Here is a 17,778-nt window from a genome sequence, read left to right as displayed (position 1 = left end):
AATTACAATAAAACAGACATCGTTGACTCTCATAATTTATCGCCAACCTTGAAGAAAATAATGGCAAAAAGCGAAAGAAAAGTGATAGAAAGAACAATTTTTTCTGTTTTTAAAATCTTCAGGGACGGGTGGAAGGCATGGTTGGTTTTGGCTATGAGAATTAACATGCCATGTAATGTAATCTCAATCAAGTGTGTACTGTGAAGCAGCTCTTAACGATGGGCATGTTGCATGTTGCATGTCCATATGCGTCTGTTTAAACACATCTTCATAGTCTTCTGGAGCCTTTGCACACCACTTAATGGCAACATATTTCTCACCAAAATTCCAAGGTGCTGCTTAAACACCTTAATGTTCTATTCTGTTCCCCTTTTATTCTCAATTGAAACAAATAATTAAGCAAACCCATTTGTTCAATCTAAGGTTCTTTCTTTCTACTCATAATGGAAATATAAACAACCTCCAAATCAATCCATACGCTTCCAAATAATCCTTCAGAGCACCCAATCATTCACAAGAAAAAATCGAAGCAAAGCCATTCCCAGTCAACCCCACTGATACTGGCATGGATATAGTTGCCTCAAGTGTCATCGACTTGAGAGTGAAACACAAAACTGGGAAATGTGGTGGTGATGTCTCTGCAAGGAAACAATTTAAGTGAGATGTTAGAATCCAGAGTTTAATAAAAAGCATACTTAGATCGATCTCTTTCAATTGAATTTCAAGATTTCAATATCAATGTACTGAAGCGACTCACTTAAGGTACTGAAGAGTCATATTTTTCAGAAGAGATGGATGCCGCAATACAAGGTTTCGCCATTCTTCCTTGTCGATCTTCCCATCATGTTTTGTGTCAGCTTCCTCGAATGTCTAAATGGTTTAAAAACTGTCAGTGACAGATAAAGAGACACAATTGTGATAGCAAACGAGTTATGGTTTATGCCATTGCTATCAACAATCATGAAACTAAGAGTTCAATAATAATTAAGACTGAAGAAGCTTCGCTTTATTTACTTTAAAGAGAAATTTAGTAGAGAATCTTAGAGTAAAAACACGAAAATACAGAACAAAGAATACATAATTGCCCCCCGTAGTGACTAATTTATGAGAAATAATTGAAGAGTAAACATGCATCTGTCTAAAGAACATACACTTCTAAATAAATAAATAAAAAAATTGGAGACTCCACAGGGTTAGCTGCCAGATTTTTAAAAATCAATCACAAACAGGAAAAACTAGATTGCTAATTTCCAGAGTAGGCATGCATTACATATAACATACACACTTGATGACTGATGAGTGTAAATTTAATGAGTGAGAAAATTAGTTCCAGACATCAAGAAAAGCCAAATAAAATGCCAAAAACAAAGTTTTATCAGATAACTGAAGCACCTTGTCAATGATACTTTCGATCACATCATCCGAGAGATTCATACCAGATTCAGCAAGAGTGGCCACCACCATTTGTTTTACCTATACATAAAAGAAAATGATCATCAATACATATCAAGTACAGGCACAGCCAATAACAAAAAACATTTTAGATCAGACAGATTATAGAGCACAAAAGAAAATAACACAAATTATGGTACTGAGATTCTAACACATCATGCTAAACTCATTTACAATTAAATTTTAAGCATAAACTTGAGTTTTTAAGAGGTAAAAGTCAAGAAGAAAAGTAATATATAGTTCTAAAGGACCGATAATTTACAGTGCTAAAGCGCAAGACAAAATAACCTATACGCAGGTATGATAAACAAATAATTTAGCCATGACCTTGGGCTTCAGTTTTTATGCTAAACATATTAAACCTGCCTTTTAGTGAGTGCCTTGCAATGGACTACCAACTCATATACGTTGTTCACAGTTCTTATTAATAATCACTGAGCTCAGGTTGTCAACGCAGAACAGGTTATGTTCTATAAATCAACTTGGCAAAAAACAATACAGTTTTTGGATTCGTGAACAGGTAATAATCTATATTCCAACTTTTGACATCTCCGAATCAAAGCCAGACAGTAGGCCATGAGGCAACAGGGTCCAATCTACCTTTAAGAAATTCATGAGATATTCCTGATTTTCAATCAAGGGTCTTGTATATTTCCACCAAAAGAGAATAGAAAATACACTGCCAATGGGCTTCAGAAAAACAAATTGTGCAAGGTATACATTCAGTTGCGAACACAATTTTTTCCTACATTATTTGTCAAGTAACCCAAACAGAATACAAAATAGTGTATAGAACAGCAGACAAAACTTCTTCATTTAATTAGAATATAAGGAAAAATAAATTACCTCTTGTCTCTCAATAAATCCTTGCTGTTTGAGATCATACAATTGAAATGAAACTGCAAAGGAGTAAAGTTGGAAATCCCCAACAAGCACATGGATTACTAACAAATAGAAAGTGCAGTAAGATAAATGAATAGACTACTGAAAACAAAAAAAAGATCCCCTAAAGTGAGAAACTTTATGAAGTAAAAGTGAGGCACTAATTCATAACTCCCATGATGTGTGCATCTCACTACCTTGATTTAAGGGTGACTAACCTCCTCACTTTAGAGAAGCCTGACATGCTAAAAACAATAGATATGATCTACCTCCCCATCCAATAAATACCCACACCTTTCTAAACCCAAATAAAATTGTTCACAAGAATATAAGTCTAGTCTTGTTAGAATTGGTCATCTCACACTCAATTTTATCATCAATTGGAGCATTGGGATGAAAGACAGAGAGAGCACGTGCAAACTCGTCAAAATCAAGTATCCCATTGTGCTTGGTGTCAAACAAGTCAAACACCTACAGAATTCAGAAAATGCAAGATCATGAATAGAAAACAAATACTTTTCTGAGATTAATATTATAATGTATACACTATGTGGGATCATAAGCATTATCCAAGAAGAGAAGTCTAATCCAGCTAATAAAGGGGGTAAAAAAAAAAAGGTGGCCTATTATAACCACACATAATAACAAGGTGGAATAAGTCCAACAGGCTAATCTACATAGAATGGTAACTGAAGATAAACTTTTACATTTTTTCTTCAGAAATTGCAACTCTTATCCACAGCTAAATTATAAGAGTTAGAATTTCCCAACAAATACACAAATAAATAAATTCAAAATTCTTTTGTTATATGCTTATTTATTGTTTCTTACTCTCAGACAATAGATTAAAAGAAGTTGTACATAAAATTATAAGATAAAGCTCTACAAACCCTATCTGCAAACAAGCTCTCCTTCTTGTTTGTCTTAAATAGTGCCAACTGAAATTCTTCCTGCCATATAAAATAAGAAAACCATCAAGTACAAATACCATGCTGAAAGAAAGAAATCATCCTGAAATGTACAAATACAGATACCATAACACAAATGAGAGAAAGACAGGACAGGACACTGTCATAATTCACCTTATTAATTAATCCATCATCAATCACCGCACTGCTGATCTTCTTGAACAGTTCATAAAGTGCTTCTATCTCACTTACACTAACTGCATCGGTAATCAAACTGATAAATAACCACTTCATTTTAAGCTTTTGACAAGCAAAGAAAAATGAGAAATAGAAAAGAGAATTGTTTCAGGATTTGAACAAGTTCCTTTAAACAATAGAATCCAGTTGTACAAATACTCGTAGATAGCAGCTTAATTTTCAGACATTCATAAATCACTGGAAATATCTACACAGTGCCAAGATCATTGTCATGATTTCCAGATAACAACAATATATTTGCTTACAGTAACTTAAAAGATCTGTCCATTGGCGTATCGACAGGTAAGTGTCATAAGGCACCCCTAAGCCCAGTACTTCGGCGTAATTATCAGTGAATTAAACAGTAATCAATAAATAATTCTATAAGATCTGCAAATACAATATGCAAGAAATCTTGCCTATGTGCCTGTGCGAGACCCAAGAAGCAAAGATAAGCATGGTAGGACCATAATTAGATGCAACCAGGATCGATAGTTTGTTATAAATGTCAACTCACAACTGCTAACATAAAGTTTAATTTACAATGTGATACATGATTAATCATCCCTTGAAAAGCTTCTCACAACATAAGATGGAAAGAAATAGGCAATAATAACATACACACTGTCTCTCTTGCAAGAACTTCTGGATTTTCTAAGCCTCTGGGTTGCTTTGATGAATCAGAATCACAACAATTTACCAGACCAGCACACAAATGCTATAATCCGTCTAGGCACTGCACCATGATATTTCCCGGATGTCAAAACTCCCCATACCTGAAATCCAGAAAATTCAATGGTGAGTATGGTGAATTGCCTATGGTCACCTACACTTTCAAGCAGATGAGAGAGGACTGCATAGCAGATAAGTCAAGCCTAAACTATCCATTATTTGACACATTGTTTGACAGGTATACCACAAGCAATATTCAAATTCAAGCTGCTGTGGAAAAGGAAAACGAAAGAAATGTTTTCAATTCGTGATTTAAATCTGACAACATTTAAGAACACAATTACAATTCTCATTCCCCTTCAGAAGCCTCATTGTTGCCACTTAGACTCGAAGACAAGTGTCATAAAAATTAGAAAGTGTTATAGGATATACAGATATAATCGACAATTTCTTTATTTCCAAGAGTCCAAATCTCTAAGACTCTGAGTACAAACTAAACATATTGCAATAGAACAAAAACTTCTAGAATTTCGATAACTAGAAGTCTAGAACCATGCGTGAGCTCGAATGGTCCACCTCAATAACATCATTGTTCCATGCATTTGAGTATCATTATAAGAAGCCAAAACACTTCAGCTATGCCATTAATTTAACATGCACAGATACAGTAGTGTTCCGATCAACAGCAGGAGGTAAATATAAAATTCCATTTAGCATTAAATTGATTTGTATATGAATCCATCGTGCATGCTTAATATTTCAATACAGTATGAATTCGGAAAAAGGTTTCCACCTTCTAAGAGAATATAGCTTAAAAGTCAACTCGCTGTCATTACTAGAGAATTTAATAATTCATGTATTCAGACACACCAAAACAGATTCACTCAATTAGCCTATTTTACTCGAACAAATATTCTACATCCTTAACCATAGAAAGCAGAAACATGATCTCAAAGAGAATCTCCATGAATTCAATCCCCAATCAAATAGGCTGCCAAACCAATTTTGAGGCAATCAGGTTAAAGAAGTCTTATCAACGTGATTGCACCTAAGACCCGGTAATAAAAAATCAAATTACCAATTGCAGAGCATAAAATTCAGACATAAGCACACAGTTACACGGAAAGGATGAGATGTTTAGCTGGATATGCATCAATCAAGGCAAAAACACAATAACAATGTAAACTAGACGTAGGCCTTAGTTGAAAATCCATTGCAGATTCCGAATCCAGAGCCATAAAGGATTAAAATGCAGGGAGTAGATACGGACCGTGCAACGATGAACAGAGACATAATCATTGGTTATTGATTGATTGAAACACATAAAAAAGAAAGAAAGATAAAAAACTAGGGCTTTTGAAATTGGATCTACAAGTTGAATACTTCAGAGAATTAAAAACAAAAAAGCAACAAGAAATAATTGAGATAAGAACTGTAGAGATAAAGAAGTGGGGTTTACCTATCAGAAAAAGCAGAGAGAGAAGGAAAGCGAGAGGTTGTTGAAGTCAATATTCTCGGACATGTTTGTCTGCCTCTGTAAATTGCAATTTAGGGACAAATTGAAAAGCATCAAGCTTCTTTATTCTTTTTTATTTATATATGGGTTTAGTTATGATTATGATTAGGGAGAGTATTCATTAATCTGTTCATAAGGTGGTGACTGGTGAGTAATTGCAAAATTTTGAACGTTGGCTCGAATCTACCGAAAGATGCGAATGAAGAATGAAGAATGAGAGAAGTGGGCTTTGGCAAATTAGAAAGGAAGAACCATTTTTCAGAGAGGAGAGAACAAAATTTTGAGGAGAACCCAATTTTTGGGTTTTGGCTCACCTAGCTGCACACGTGGCTCTTGACTGGTGGTTTTGGTTTTCAATTTTTCATGCTTTGCTCAGTTCCACGCAAAACATTTATTGGATCATTGGATATTTGGATCAGTATTTTTGGTCTCACAAGAATAGCTATAAAAATGGTTTGTAACTTTCTCTATTTTAACATGTTTTATTAAATTATTTAATACAAAAACAAAAAAATTATTTAATACACAATTATATTATGTGTGCACTAAAATTAATTATTAAAATCAGTTATTACTATAAAATACATATTAGAATATAAAAACACATTAAAAATAAATTAAATTATATATATTTATTTATACACAAATATATTGATAGTTAATTTCAATGTATAAATAATATTTTTATTAATATAATATATATTTATGTTTTAATTATTAATTTTTTATGTAAAAACATTTTTACATGTGTAAAAATTATCTTTGAAACAAATAATTTAAAAATATATGTAATTTAATTTTAAAATTTAAAAGAAAATATTACAGAATTAGTATTTTAGTAAAAAAATAAAAAATTAATTAATCTTAATTCAAATATAAAATAATAAAAATATTGGCTTTAAATAAATATGATTTACAATTTTAATAATCATATAGTTCACATTTAAATTATCTCATTTAACTCGAATAACTTATGAGCTAATTTTAACTTATTGAATATTTTTTATATAATTTTTTTCATTTTTTCTTTTTGGATTGAAGCCCAACCAAATCTTATTTGAACAAGTTAAATATAGAATTTTTTTTTCCGTTATAAATTATTAAAAATAATTATTTTTACGGAACACAGTTTTGATCTTTATTTACAGGAATACACTTTTTTTTGGTAATTAGGGCAAGTTCATCGTACACCCACGCGAACTCCATATTTTTTATGGAGTTCGTCGTATCCCCGGCGAACTCTATAACTCTATAATATATAGAGAGTTTGCCGCATCCCCGACGAACTCGATGCGAAGTTTTTCCTCTAAATGGCCCTAACACAACGAAGTTGAGCACCAAAATTTGTTCTCGACAAGCTTTTTAGTTGTTGATTATCTCAAATTTTTACAATGGCAAGAAATCCACTGTTATCCATTCATTATGATGGAGAAATTGTGTATGATGAGGAATGTTCTATCGTTTTTAGATCGAACCAACCTATATTTACCCATCTGACAGCAGAAATCAATTGTTTAGAGCTGTTAAAGAATCTGGTATTACTCTCTGTGGGAATGCAAGAGACAAAGAAGGTGAAGAAAATCTACTACAAATATCCAACCGAAATAGATGGTACTTTAATTTATATAAGGTATGTCACAACTGTGTTGTTCTGCTGGTGGTATATTTATGTGAACACGCTTGTGATAAAAACGTTATGGTATTTTTAATCAGGTATCGTCTGCGCGACGACAATGACGTACGTCTTATATGGTTTTGACACAACCGCTGGGCAAATGTTCATCTGTTGGAGTTAGCTGTGTTCCTCGTTGATTTGGGTGGCCGATGATCGTCTGCGGATACTGTCGACGATAGTCCGTTGAGTGGGCCTGTTAGATGAAATATCAGGCGGACAATGGTAGATTTGAATATGGCTCTTGAAGGTAGTCAAGAAGGGTTTAATGTTGAAGTGGACAATGCTGAGTTGGATGACGGCGGTGAAAGTCACGATGGTTCCGCTGTTAAGGATCCGATGATGGATTAGTATAGAGTTAATCCCAATGATGGAGACGATGTCGAAGAAGAACCTGCCGAAATTCCTAATGATGGTGACGATGAAGAAGAGATGAAATATTATGGTGACACACAAATTGCCCTAACACAGCCCGCTATTTCTCAACCGTATGATTTCCCGGACCACTTCTCTAGGTTGAGTCTCGAGACAATGACGTCCAATTGGTCCTTTACCCAATGACGTCCTGCTCCAGTTCTCCACTGACAGTGTTCAGGAACCACAACAGTTTGATAGTTCACTTCGTCTATGACTGTCTGTCCTCCACGCTAGGTACAACACCCAGTAACTGCTGACAAAAGTCCTCAATGGTCCGTCCCTGGTGGTGCTGCTCCCAACTACCTATGCACCCGCTCACAGGAGCACCATCGATCCTGAGTCCCAACTGATACCCCACGTCCTGCAACGTGATGGTCATCTCCCCGCATGCTAGATGAAAGGTGTGGGGCTCAAGTCTCTACCTTTCTAACAATATCGAGGCAAGTGGCCAATTATGCTTGAACTCAACCATGTAGGCCACATACTCAAACCCGACTTGTCTGAGATATGGCCCAATCGCCTCCGGTGGCCTCGTCATCAAATTTTGCCTAGTACGCAAGATCCGAAGCGCCTACCAAACGGAAGGATAAAATTAAAAACAAAACAAAAAAACAGCGTCAACTCTAAATAGCACAAGTTCACTGTTTCATAATTAAAGAGAGATAAACGACAAGGATATCATCATACCACTCGATCAAGTCTGCCAACAATGTGCTCAACCTGATTTAATCTGTACAGGGTCCCCTCATATCCTAATAACTGCTGCTCCATCTAACCACAACAAATTTAAACAAAATAACATGTACTTATCAACATTTGTTTCACATTAGCGGGATTTATAAACAAACGTATTTGATAACTACTACTTATCTACCTCACTTTTAGTAAAACCCTAGCCAGCCGTACCCTATTACCCACTTAACCCCACATTCTAATTTAATTTTATTAAGATTTGACTAACAACTTAAACCAATTTTCTTACTAAACTAACTAAGAAATAGACTAACAGCTTATACTAATTCACATGTTAAAAACAATCAACAACCACCGAATAACATGAAATAAGTAAACAGTAACTCTAACTATAACTAGCATGCAACCACTAACTAAGAAATAATAGGTAACTCTAACTAATCTAAGAAAAATTACTCAAACTAACATTTTAATTCCTAACCTCAAATCTCTTGAACGCCAGAATACAAAAAGTTCTAATAAAATAAAAATTGGGAGAAGATTTGAAAAGAAAAGGACAAGGGACAATGGTCCCACTTCCAATTTATAATGCGACGAACTTTACAAAGAGTAGCTGAGGGTGCGGCAAACTCTATATAGAGTTCGCTGGGGATAGGGCGAACTTGTCCTAATTACAAAAAATAAAATGTGCATTCCTGTAAATAAAGATCAAAATTGTGTTTTGTGAAAATAATTATTTTTAATAATTTATAACGAAAAAAATCCGTTAAATATAAGTTTAAATATGTTAAAAGTTTCAATTGTATGTAATAATTTATTAGCTAACTATGAAAGTCAAATTTGTGATAAATTAGTTGTTCTATGGACTGGTAGTGAAAAATCAGAAAGAAAATATCGAATTTGAATTTTAGGTATGAAAAAGTTGATATCAAAACAATAAGACCATTACAAAATCATAAATATTCAAATAAAATTTTAAAAAAAATCCTATGAAATATAATTTGTTTGGCTATCGGGATTCATAAGTTTGAACACCCTAAAGAGGTACCCAGCATGATCCCCGGATAAATATGAAATAAATTATGATTTTGATTTCCTTTCTTCTCTTTGCAAAATAATGTGATGGGAAGTGCATCAGCGGTCAGCCTTTGACAATTTGTAGAATTAATCACCACTAGTTCACTACAGTCTAACACTAGATCCTGATGATCATAGATAAGGGAAACAAGAGATGATAGTACCAAAAGGATTTATACACTGCTTACATTTTTATGATTTTATGAACCCTTAAAAAAAGAAACAAATAAGAATTGGAAGGTTACAAATTGCTCACTTAATTAGGAGGAGGCTATGATGAATTCTTTTATTTTTATTTTTTTTAATTTTCAAAGATCACTAACATCAAATAATCATCTACCTACCCTTTTCACGTCCATGTTCTGATTTACTTCTTGCTCTCTGTATGATCTTCTTAGGATCCAACTCCAACTTGCAGCTCGAAACACTTTCCTCTCTGATGTGTCCCCTCACCTTCTCCCTCTCTGACCCTGTTTCTTCAATGTCTCCTTTTATAACCATCTTTCTCTCCAAGTCCAATGGCAACTTACCATCTAATCTCTTACTACTCAAGTGGTGAAGAGTCTTCTTTTCTCTGCTTTCAGGAGGAAGAGAGGCTCTTGTTGTGGCTTCTTCCACGTTGAGTTCTTCTTTATCCAAGGCCAATGACTGCTTGCTTTGTGCATCTCTTGGTCTATGCTTGGCTCCAAGAAGTACCTCATGCGGTTTTGGTAGTTTGTTAGTGGTTATTTCCCCCTTGTTGGTGGAGCCTTTCTCTTGCTCGAAGTAGAGCAGCTGCACCACTGTTCTCAATGGCAGAAGCTCGTTCTTCACAGCATGGGCACGTGCTTCCGGGGACAGTCTTTGGCAGTCTAGAATCCCACACAGTCTCTTCTTGTCTGTCTTGTTCAGATCAGGGTGCACCTGTTCATGCGTTCAACCCATAAGTGGTAACTCTTAACACTCAAAGCTTCAAAACCTTTTCCTATATTTACAAAAATAGCAATAGCGACGATTGAATTCTAGGATTAGTTACAAGGAATGCGATACGTTCTTGTACGAGAACTGATACGCAGTACGCATATGCCACATTTAAAATATTTTACATGGAAAATATACTTACGACATTCCAGTACGCAAATAAATTGTGAACTGGTATGCAGTATATCACCTATTGGTGAACTACGATTCTAGATTGCTTAGTCATAGAAATTTCAATATTCATAGTTCTAAAACTTGTGAAATGTTATCTGTTCGATGAGTAAATATTTTGACATCCAAGCAAGAAAGTTTAAAAGGTCTAAACAAATTGTTCAAGTAAGATGCTGGTGTGTTTGCAATACTTCACCTTAAGATAGATGTTAACTGCCTGGTAGAGGTCATCGTGCTCTACTCGAGCAATGCCGGGCACAGTTTCAGCAAGAGACACAAACTTCGACACCAGCATGTTCTCATCCCTTGCAACCACTTGAAGATAAGAATCAATGAGCTTTCCAACATTTCTGATAGATCTCAAAAAGTAGTTGCTATCCACGGCACCAGGGGACATTCTTTTCCAAAGCTTCAAGAAAGTTTCCAGCACTGCTAAAACTAACTCTATGTCATAATAATTCTGATCCGAAGAAGATTTTGAGGGATAAAGCAGGTCGCTGACTGTTGCCTCCTCAAACTGAAGGCTTGCTCTTCTTATTAGCTCTGTTTTTGTCACAGAGGAGACACCGAGCTGAATCGAAATGCTTAATAGTCTAAACAAGAATCCAACTGAAACTGATCCTCTGTCTGCTGGAATCATGCTCACGATTGTTTCAAGAATTTTGCGGTTCTTTGCCTTAGATTCATCTGTCTGAGATGCTGAACTGCCTGAATATCTAAGCTTTGTGACACCTGGTAGCCACCTGCAGGCATAGACATGCAATGCTTCGCCAATAAGCTGTGGAGGGAGCACATAGGTTGATCTAACAGCCATAACTATACACCTGAAGAGATCTATGTCAAGATCAGAAATATCTTCTGTCCACCAATCCTTTGGGACAGAATGGTGTTGTTTCTTGTTGTAACCGGGCCTAGTGTAGGTGTAGGACCATTTCACCTGCATAAGATCGTCACTTCAAAAAAGTAATAATTAAAGACAATTGAGGCAGTTTTATGGATGTGTAGTTCTTGACCTGTTGTGGGGGTGTGAGGACTTTCTCTATGATTGAATCAATGCATTTTCTGACAATTCCAAGATTCTCAGACCACTCTGGTAAGGTAGCAGTTGTCTGAAGCGTGGCAATGGAATCCTTCCAACCTTCAAGAAGGCATGAATTGAAGAAAGCCTCAAGTTTTCCTACGAAGTTTCCCTTCTCAATGGAATCATTCATTCTGAGGAACTTGGCAGCACAGAGTGCGGATACAAAGTTATGGGCACTAATGTTGATTGAAATTCCATAGCAGAACTTGGCACAGAGTTCAAAAGCCTCTTCCCCTCCGGGTATATCATGGAGTTCAAGAGAGAAGCTCTCAGAATCACTTGAATCATAGCAAAGCCTTTGTAGAAGACCACATTTCGGAAGAAGCGGAAACTGCAGCTAAAAAGAGCACAATTATTGATGAACTAAATGTTGGTTTCATTTTGTTTTGTTTTGTTTCCACACACGCCACAACTCCATTCTAGTTTCAGTACCTTGTGTAGCAGATAAGTAATATCGTTGATTTGTATCACAAGGTCTGCAGGTATCTCAGATATCAGAGTCCTGCATTATCAGACTACATAATTAATTTATAAAAGGGTTGTACCCAGAATTTTGATATAAAGAGTTGCAGGGAAATACCTGGTAGCTTGTTCAGTGAAGAAAGTGTCTGGTCTTGTCCCAAGTTTCATGAACTTCATTTTTATTTCTTGATTTAAATGTTCAAGAAAATAAACTCTGCTTCAAAGCCTGCAGAAATTCAGAATACGGTACATTGAATGATACTGCCATAGATCCATGAAGTCAAGGTTCTGGTACTCTGTAGTTAACTGGAGAAGGGAAAAAGAGAAAGTGTGTGTGTGTGTTTTTGTTGGGGGGGGGGGGGGGGGGGCGTGTGTGTGTGTGTGTGTGTGTGAGAGAGAGAGAGAGAGAGAGAGAGAGAGAGAGAGAGAGAGAGAGAGAGAGAGCGCTTTAATGTAACCCTCTTAAAAGGGAAGCAAATTGGTTGATGAACATGCGAGGATGAATAATACATGATGATTCATGATCATGAAACGAGCAGAATAACATGGTAGCACCAACTTATTAAATTTCATCATATATTTTGAAGCAAAAGAGTGGATGTGGAAGACAAGGAGAAGGAAATCAGAAATCACAATGGCTGAAAGTAGAGGAGAGCGTGACATGATATCATGCTCCCATCATTCTGTCGGTTGTGTTTAAGAAAAAAAATTCACCAGATAAAGTATTGAAAAAAAATGGAGAAACCTGCAACAAAGACTTCACCTCAAGTTTTCTATTTATTTGGCAAGGACTCTGTCACTGCCAACCTGATTGATTGATTTGTGTAGAAGCATGAAATGGAAGTCCTTCAGTTCAGAGAAGATGGGGATAGATAAACAATAACTTCTGTATTTTGCTGAAGACATGCACTTCAAAAGGTTTTGTGAGTAGTTGCAGGTGAAGTTGATTAAAGGTTTTCTGTCTCCTGTGTGCCCATGCCTGACATATGTACCAACAAACTCAACAACGTGAGAGTTCCACCATGGTTGGCAGACAAACTTATGCTGCTCATAAATTATTATTGTTTTATCCTAAAATTTGAAAAGAGGAATTAGAAAAGAAAATGAGAGCCGATGATGGAAAAGTGCTAAATATTAATTTAGTTAAAACGTTGACCCTATAAAATAAGTTAATCTATTTTTGGTACTATATATTTCTTTTGGTGCATGATCCACAACCAATTTCATGAAAGCTTTTTTTGACAAAAAATAATAGAAAACTATAAATGCAGCTAATAGCATTAATTTTGCTAGTTGAATATTATGGGTATTGATTACTCATCTAACCCCACTCAAATTCATGATAATAGCAAAAGAAGAAAGCACCAACACCATGGCAGAAAATGCGTAGTGCATACATTTTACCTTGACTGATGGGTCTCTAGATGATAGGTGGTAAAGTAAAGAATGTTTATATTGTGTGCAAGTTGGAATTAACTATTAGGTCAGCCAGCATAAATCAGTAGTGCTTTTATAGTGGCTCACAAGTTATATAAATCCAAAGCAAATATGTAGTGTACTAATACACAAAGCAATCTCTTCAGAAGATACTTCTTATTCCATATACACAAAAATACACGCCTTTGCTCAGAAAATGATATGGGAAATCCCTGAGAAAGTGATTCACAAGGCAAATGTTTTGATCATTTTCTTCAGAGGTTACATTGTGAAGTCACTTTCATTGTGTCTGTAAAAAACTTTGACATATAAACTAATTTAAAGACCTTTTTTCAGTTGAAACTCACAATAGGCCCGCAGTGGTCCACGCCTATGCTCTTCTCAATTATCTCACCCCCCATTAATTATACATTATAATAAGAAATCAAGAAAGATGGTGGCCAACTTTTTCACTTTTCTCCCTTTGTTTCTCCTTTTTCCTCTCAATTATATTCAATAATTACTGAAATAGCTCAGCATTACTTCACAAAAGCATCTTGCCATCCACGTTTTATCTGGGATTTGGTAATCTTTTAAATTAAATAATAAAATATACATATTATAGAGAAAATAAAGTACAGAAGAAGAATCAACCATTGTTCTTGAGATTGAGGAATATATGATAATAATGCTAACTAGGCCCTTCCCACTGTTCATGAGTTGAAATCTAACATGCAGTTTTTGGTTGCGTGTGCTTTTCACAGGCAAATGATGATGGTAAAGAAAAATCAAGTTTTTGTGGCACAGCACACTTATTGCTTTCAACTAGCAGATGAAAAACTGTCTCATATTTTTTCCTTCCAAATAAGATTGCACCCAAAGCTTCACCATGTCACCTTTTTGTTAGAGGCAATACAGAAATATTCCAATGCCATGAACATCATGAAAATTGACATAAGTATTATGATTAATGTCAGCTGGCTACTCTTTGGTCTGTGCTAAATTGCAACATGACATGTATATTTGATTCTTGGATTGCATTAAGGTATTTATATCCAATTATATGTGGATTTTGTCTTCTCTAATTGATAAGGTTCTCCAGCAGTTACCCTCCTCACCACAGCACCGCAAGGTTTTTATCATTTTCTTTTTGTCCCTATTCCTTTGGAACTTTCTTTAAGCAGAACCCAGAGTGTACGTGTTCCCTTTCCACAAGTTTTATTATCTTCTGCCAAAAGTGCACTTCATCTTTGTAAGAGAATGAAAAAGAAGCAACTTTTTTAAGCTCTTAACTGGATTAGGAGTTGAAAGTCAAAACCTAAAACTGAGTGCTTTAATTAAAATACTACACACTATACTATCAGTAGTAAAGCCTTCATCAAATTCAACCCCAGAGAAAAAGAGTGAATCAATAATACAAGAGAACATAAATAAATACCTGTCAACGTAATACTACTGATGCTTTATTGGTTGAGCCTTGGTAGAGAGCAGAAAAACCGGTCTTCAATAATTAAAAATGTGCAAGTAGCTTTGAATAGCAGTGTAAAATAAATTGAAGAAAATAGTATATAAAAGAGGCCCAGTATTATTCTGAGAAGTAGGTAGGCAGCAGCAACGTGCATGGAACATGTGAAGTTGATGAAAGAGAGGTTTAGCTGTTTTATGCAAGTAATCCTCAGATAGAGAGAGAGTTGCAGTAACTTAGGAGGTGGTTCGGTTATAGATAGAGCCAACAGGTTAAGGTTAAGGTTAAGGGTGAGGGAGACAGTAACAGAAGAAAGAGAGAAGAGTAACACAATGTCTGTCTCCTAAGCAAAGATTAGTGTAAGGGCGCATTCAAGAGAGAGAATAAGTGGTTTGTTACTTTGTTGGGATTAGTCAACACAGCAACGCAATTTATCAAACACCATATGTGCGATCTTTCAAATTCATGAATAGTAGCAGTACTAACTAAGTAGAATGGAATGGAATAGAAAGGTAACAAACAAAGAAACACACATACACACATTGATGAATAGAGTGCAAGGCTCATTGAGAATTGAGAGTGAGTCACTTAGCAAAGAGGAAGAGGTTGAAAATTGGTGGTGTATGATTGAACACACAAAAAGCATGCAAGTGGGTGGGGAAAAGTGTGTGTGTGTGAAATGTGCATCCCTAATGATGGTTCCCCCCACTACCATGACTAAGGACTAAGGATATTCCTCTTCCTTCTTCCTCCGCTGTGTGCATGTCGGCCACGTGTCACTCTCTCAGCCGTTTGATGGGATCAGTATGACTTGTCTCTGTTGGTTGTTTTGGAGGCCACACACAGACAACCTCTTTCTCCAACGTGTCCATCATTTTGCTTACTTCTTCATGCCTAATAAATAGAAAATAAAAATAAATATAATTTTGGTATTAGGTGGTTGTTGATTCAATTCAATCGTGTGAAGTGTGATGGGAATGGGTCCCATATGATCTTGTTTCAATGGCGTCATTCAGAAGGGAAGCTAACGCATCTATCTCACCAATCCCGCCTCACTCAATATATATGCTAACTTATTGGAATGAAACCTCAAGTTACATTAACCACCTAGCTACCTATCCTGTAGCTGTAGCAAAGGAATATATCATAACTTCATATGGTCCTACCTACGGAATCATTGCTCCCCATGATCAACATTTATACACATATTTGTTTAATGTTCAGTGCAGAAATTTAATTGATGAATAAATAGCTAATTTAGTTTGGTCTGCTGTTTTAACTTTTAACTGACTTGTTATGTATGGAGTAATAACAATTTATTAGCTGGCCAATGTATTGCTGCTTGTACAAAGTGAGATTCGAACTTTCAATACTTGTTTAAACGAACTAATGAGTTAATCACTAAATCAACTTAATATGTTATATATGAAAAAAGTTAATTTATACGGAAATACACTTTAATTTATTTTATATTAAGCAAGATCAGGAGTCAAGACACAGGATTATATATTATCAAGTCATGAGATGGATGGCTGGATGGATTGATGGATATGGATCATTTTAGAATTTCAAATGCGTGAAAGAAACTTGTCAACTTTTGATGGAATAATACTAACTTTAATGTGTTAAATATATATACTCAATCAACGAACTAGAACTAGCAGCCTTACATTCTAGATCTCCACTTACTTTTTAATTTCTTTCTTGGTTATGGCCGATCAAAAGATCTTCCTGCTAACCGCAGGTTTTGAATTTCTTGATTATTACCATATCATGTCTTTAGAAAGGGAAACTTCAATTCCAACCTTTTTGTTTCGTCGACTCGTGTATATAAAAATATATAGATGTAAATTTTGTTTTCTTTACTTATATTTTTTAATACTTTTTTACGTGCAGTGTGACAAATTTCAATTCAAGTAGAATTCTAAACTTTTTAATTTTCTTTCCTTATACTTTGGAATATTTTGGGTTTTATATATAGACTCATATGATTTTTTAGTTCAAATATAAAAAATTTACTGTTTGAACTAATATCACATTTATAATTAGAGAAAATATCATTCTCTTTTTCTGTAAGATACTAAAATGACATTCTCATTCTCTCTATTTATAAAATGTATATTCTGCTTTTTTATAACTTTTAAAAAAATTAATCTTTAATCCATTTTAAATTTTTTTGTGTTAACTAATATTAATTTTATCTATTTTAAAAAAAATAAATTATTTTTTACAAAAATATCTTTTAGCAAAAGTTTTATTTTTTATGTCATTAAATTTTGTTTAGCAAAATACTCTTTAATCAATTATTTTTTATTAATTAAATTATATTTTTACCAAAATATTTTTTTAAAAAATTAATAATTAAATTATTTTTTTAAGATGTCCTTCAATAATTTTTTAATTATTAAATTATAATTTTACCAAAATTTTTGTTAACAATTATTTTTATATTTTATTATTAATTTTTCTATATCAATATATATTTTTTTTCAATAGAAATATATACTAATTGTTATACATATTAACAATAGTAAGGTTTTTTTATTTAATGTTAAAATAATATATACTGATATCAAAAAATTAATAGTAAAATATAAAAAAATTGTTAAAAAAAATTTTGGTAAAATTATAATTTAATAATTAAAAAATTATTGAAGGGTATCTTAGAAAAAATTTTAATTATTAATTTTTTTAAAA

At 34.4% G+C, this 17,778-nt stretch overlaps 2 protein-coding genes across 12 annotated transcripts; both read right to left on the bottom strand.

Moving 5' to 3' along the window:
- Positions 1-82: 82 nt before the first annotated feature.
- Positions 83-6,111, bottom strand: LOC112706589 (calcineurin B-like protein 3). Of its 4 annotated transcripts, none has more exons than XM_025757974.3 (10): positions 5,611-6,111; positions 4,101-4,255; positions 3,899-3,998; positions 3,417-3,499; positions 3,225-3,284; positions 2,697-2,805; positions 2,299-2,351; positions 1,393-1,473; positions 758-870; positions 83-638 (listed from the first exon to the last, which is right to left on the bottom strand). In XM_025757974.3, exons 3-10 carry the CDS (start codon positions 3,936-3,938, stop codon positions 581-583), a joined length of 597 nt encoding a protein of 198 aa, XP_025613759.1. In that variant the 5' UTR covers positions 3,939-3,998; positions 4,101-4,255; positions 5,611-6,111; the 3' UTR covers positions 83-580. The 4 variants fall into 4 exon arrangements, with proteins under 4 accessions (XP_025613759.1, XP_072057996.1, XP_025613767.1 ...); XM_072201895.1 differs by lacking the exon at positions 5,611-6,111 and adding an exon at positions 5,230-5,562; XM_025757982.3 differs by lacking the exon at positions 5,611-6,111 and adding an exon at positions 5,422-5,562.
- Positions 6,112-9,569: 3,458 nt separating this feature from the next.
- LOC112706558 (BTB/POZ domain-containing protein At5g47800) lies at positions 9,570-15,784 on the bottom strand. Of its 8 annotated transcripts, none has more exons than XM_072201876.1 (8): positions 15,055-15,690; positions 13,605-14,864; positions 12,964-13,179; positions 12,319-12,426; positions 12,171-12,240; positions 11,671-12,075; positions 10,854-11,594; positions 9,570-10,429 (listed from the first exon to the last, which is right to left on the bottom strand). In XM_072201876.1, the coding sequence occupies exons 4-8, from the start codon at positions 12,375-12,377 to the stop codon at positions 9,863-9,865; spliced, it is 1,842 nt and encodes a 613-aa protein (XP_072057977.1). In that variant the 5' UTR covers positions 12,378-12,426; positions 12,964-13,179; positions 13,605-14,864; positions 15,055-15,690; the 3' UTR covers positions 9,570-9,862. The 8 variants fall into 8 exon arrangements, with proteins under 8 accessions (XP_072057977.1, XP_072057982.1, XP_072057975.1 ...); XM_072201881.1 differs by having other exon boundaries at positions 13,598-14,844; XM_072201874.1 differs by having other exon boundaries at positions 13,605-14,844.
- Positions 15,785-17,778: the final 1,994 nt, after the last annotated feature.

Source organism: Arachis hypogaea, chromosome 1 (genome assembly GCF_003086295.3).
Source record: "Arachis hypogaea cultivar Tifrunner chromosome 1, arahy.Tifrunner.gnm2.J5K5, whole genome shotgun sequence".
NCBI lineage: Eukaryota > Viridiplantae > Streptophyta > Magnoliopsida > Fabales > Fabaceae > Arachis > Arachis hypogaea.
This window is presented reverse-complemented; position numbering and strand designations above follow the sequence as displayed.

What these genes read in the sequence shown, in the direction of transcription:
- LOC112706589 (XM_025757974.3), bottom strand. Translation starts at nt 3,938, where the DNA reads ATGCTTATCTTTGCTTCTTGGGTCTCGCACAGGCACATAG. An exon ending in AGAGCTTGTTTGCAGATAGG is followed by an intron (nt 2,806 to 3,224) that starts GTTTGTAGAGCT and finishes TGAATTCTGTAG; the next exon opens with GTGTTTGACTTGTTTGACAC. An exon ending in AATTGATGATAAAATTGAGT is followed by an intron (nt 2,352 to 2,696) that starts GTGAGATGACCA and finishes ACTCCTTTGCAG; the next exon opens with TTTCATTTCAATTGTATGAT.
- LOC112706558 (XM_025757930.3), bottom strand. Translation starts at nt 12,377, where the DNA reads ATGAAGTTCATGAAACTTGGGACAAGACCAGACACTTTCTTCACTGAA. An exon ending in TCCTCACACCCCCACAACAG is followed by an intron (nt 11,595 to 11,670) that starts GTCAAGAACTAC and finishes GATCTTATGCAG; the next exon opens with GTGAAATGGTCCTACACCTA. An exon ending in CAGTTAACATCTATCTTAAG is followed by an intron (nt 10,430 to 10,853) that starts GTGAAGTATTGC and finishes ACGCATGAACAG; the next exon opens with GTGCACCCTGATCTGAACAA.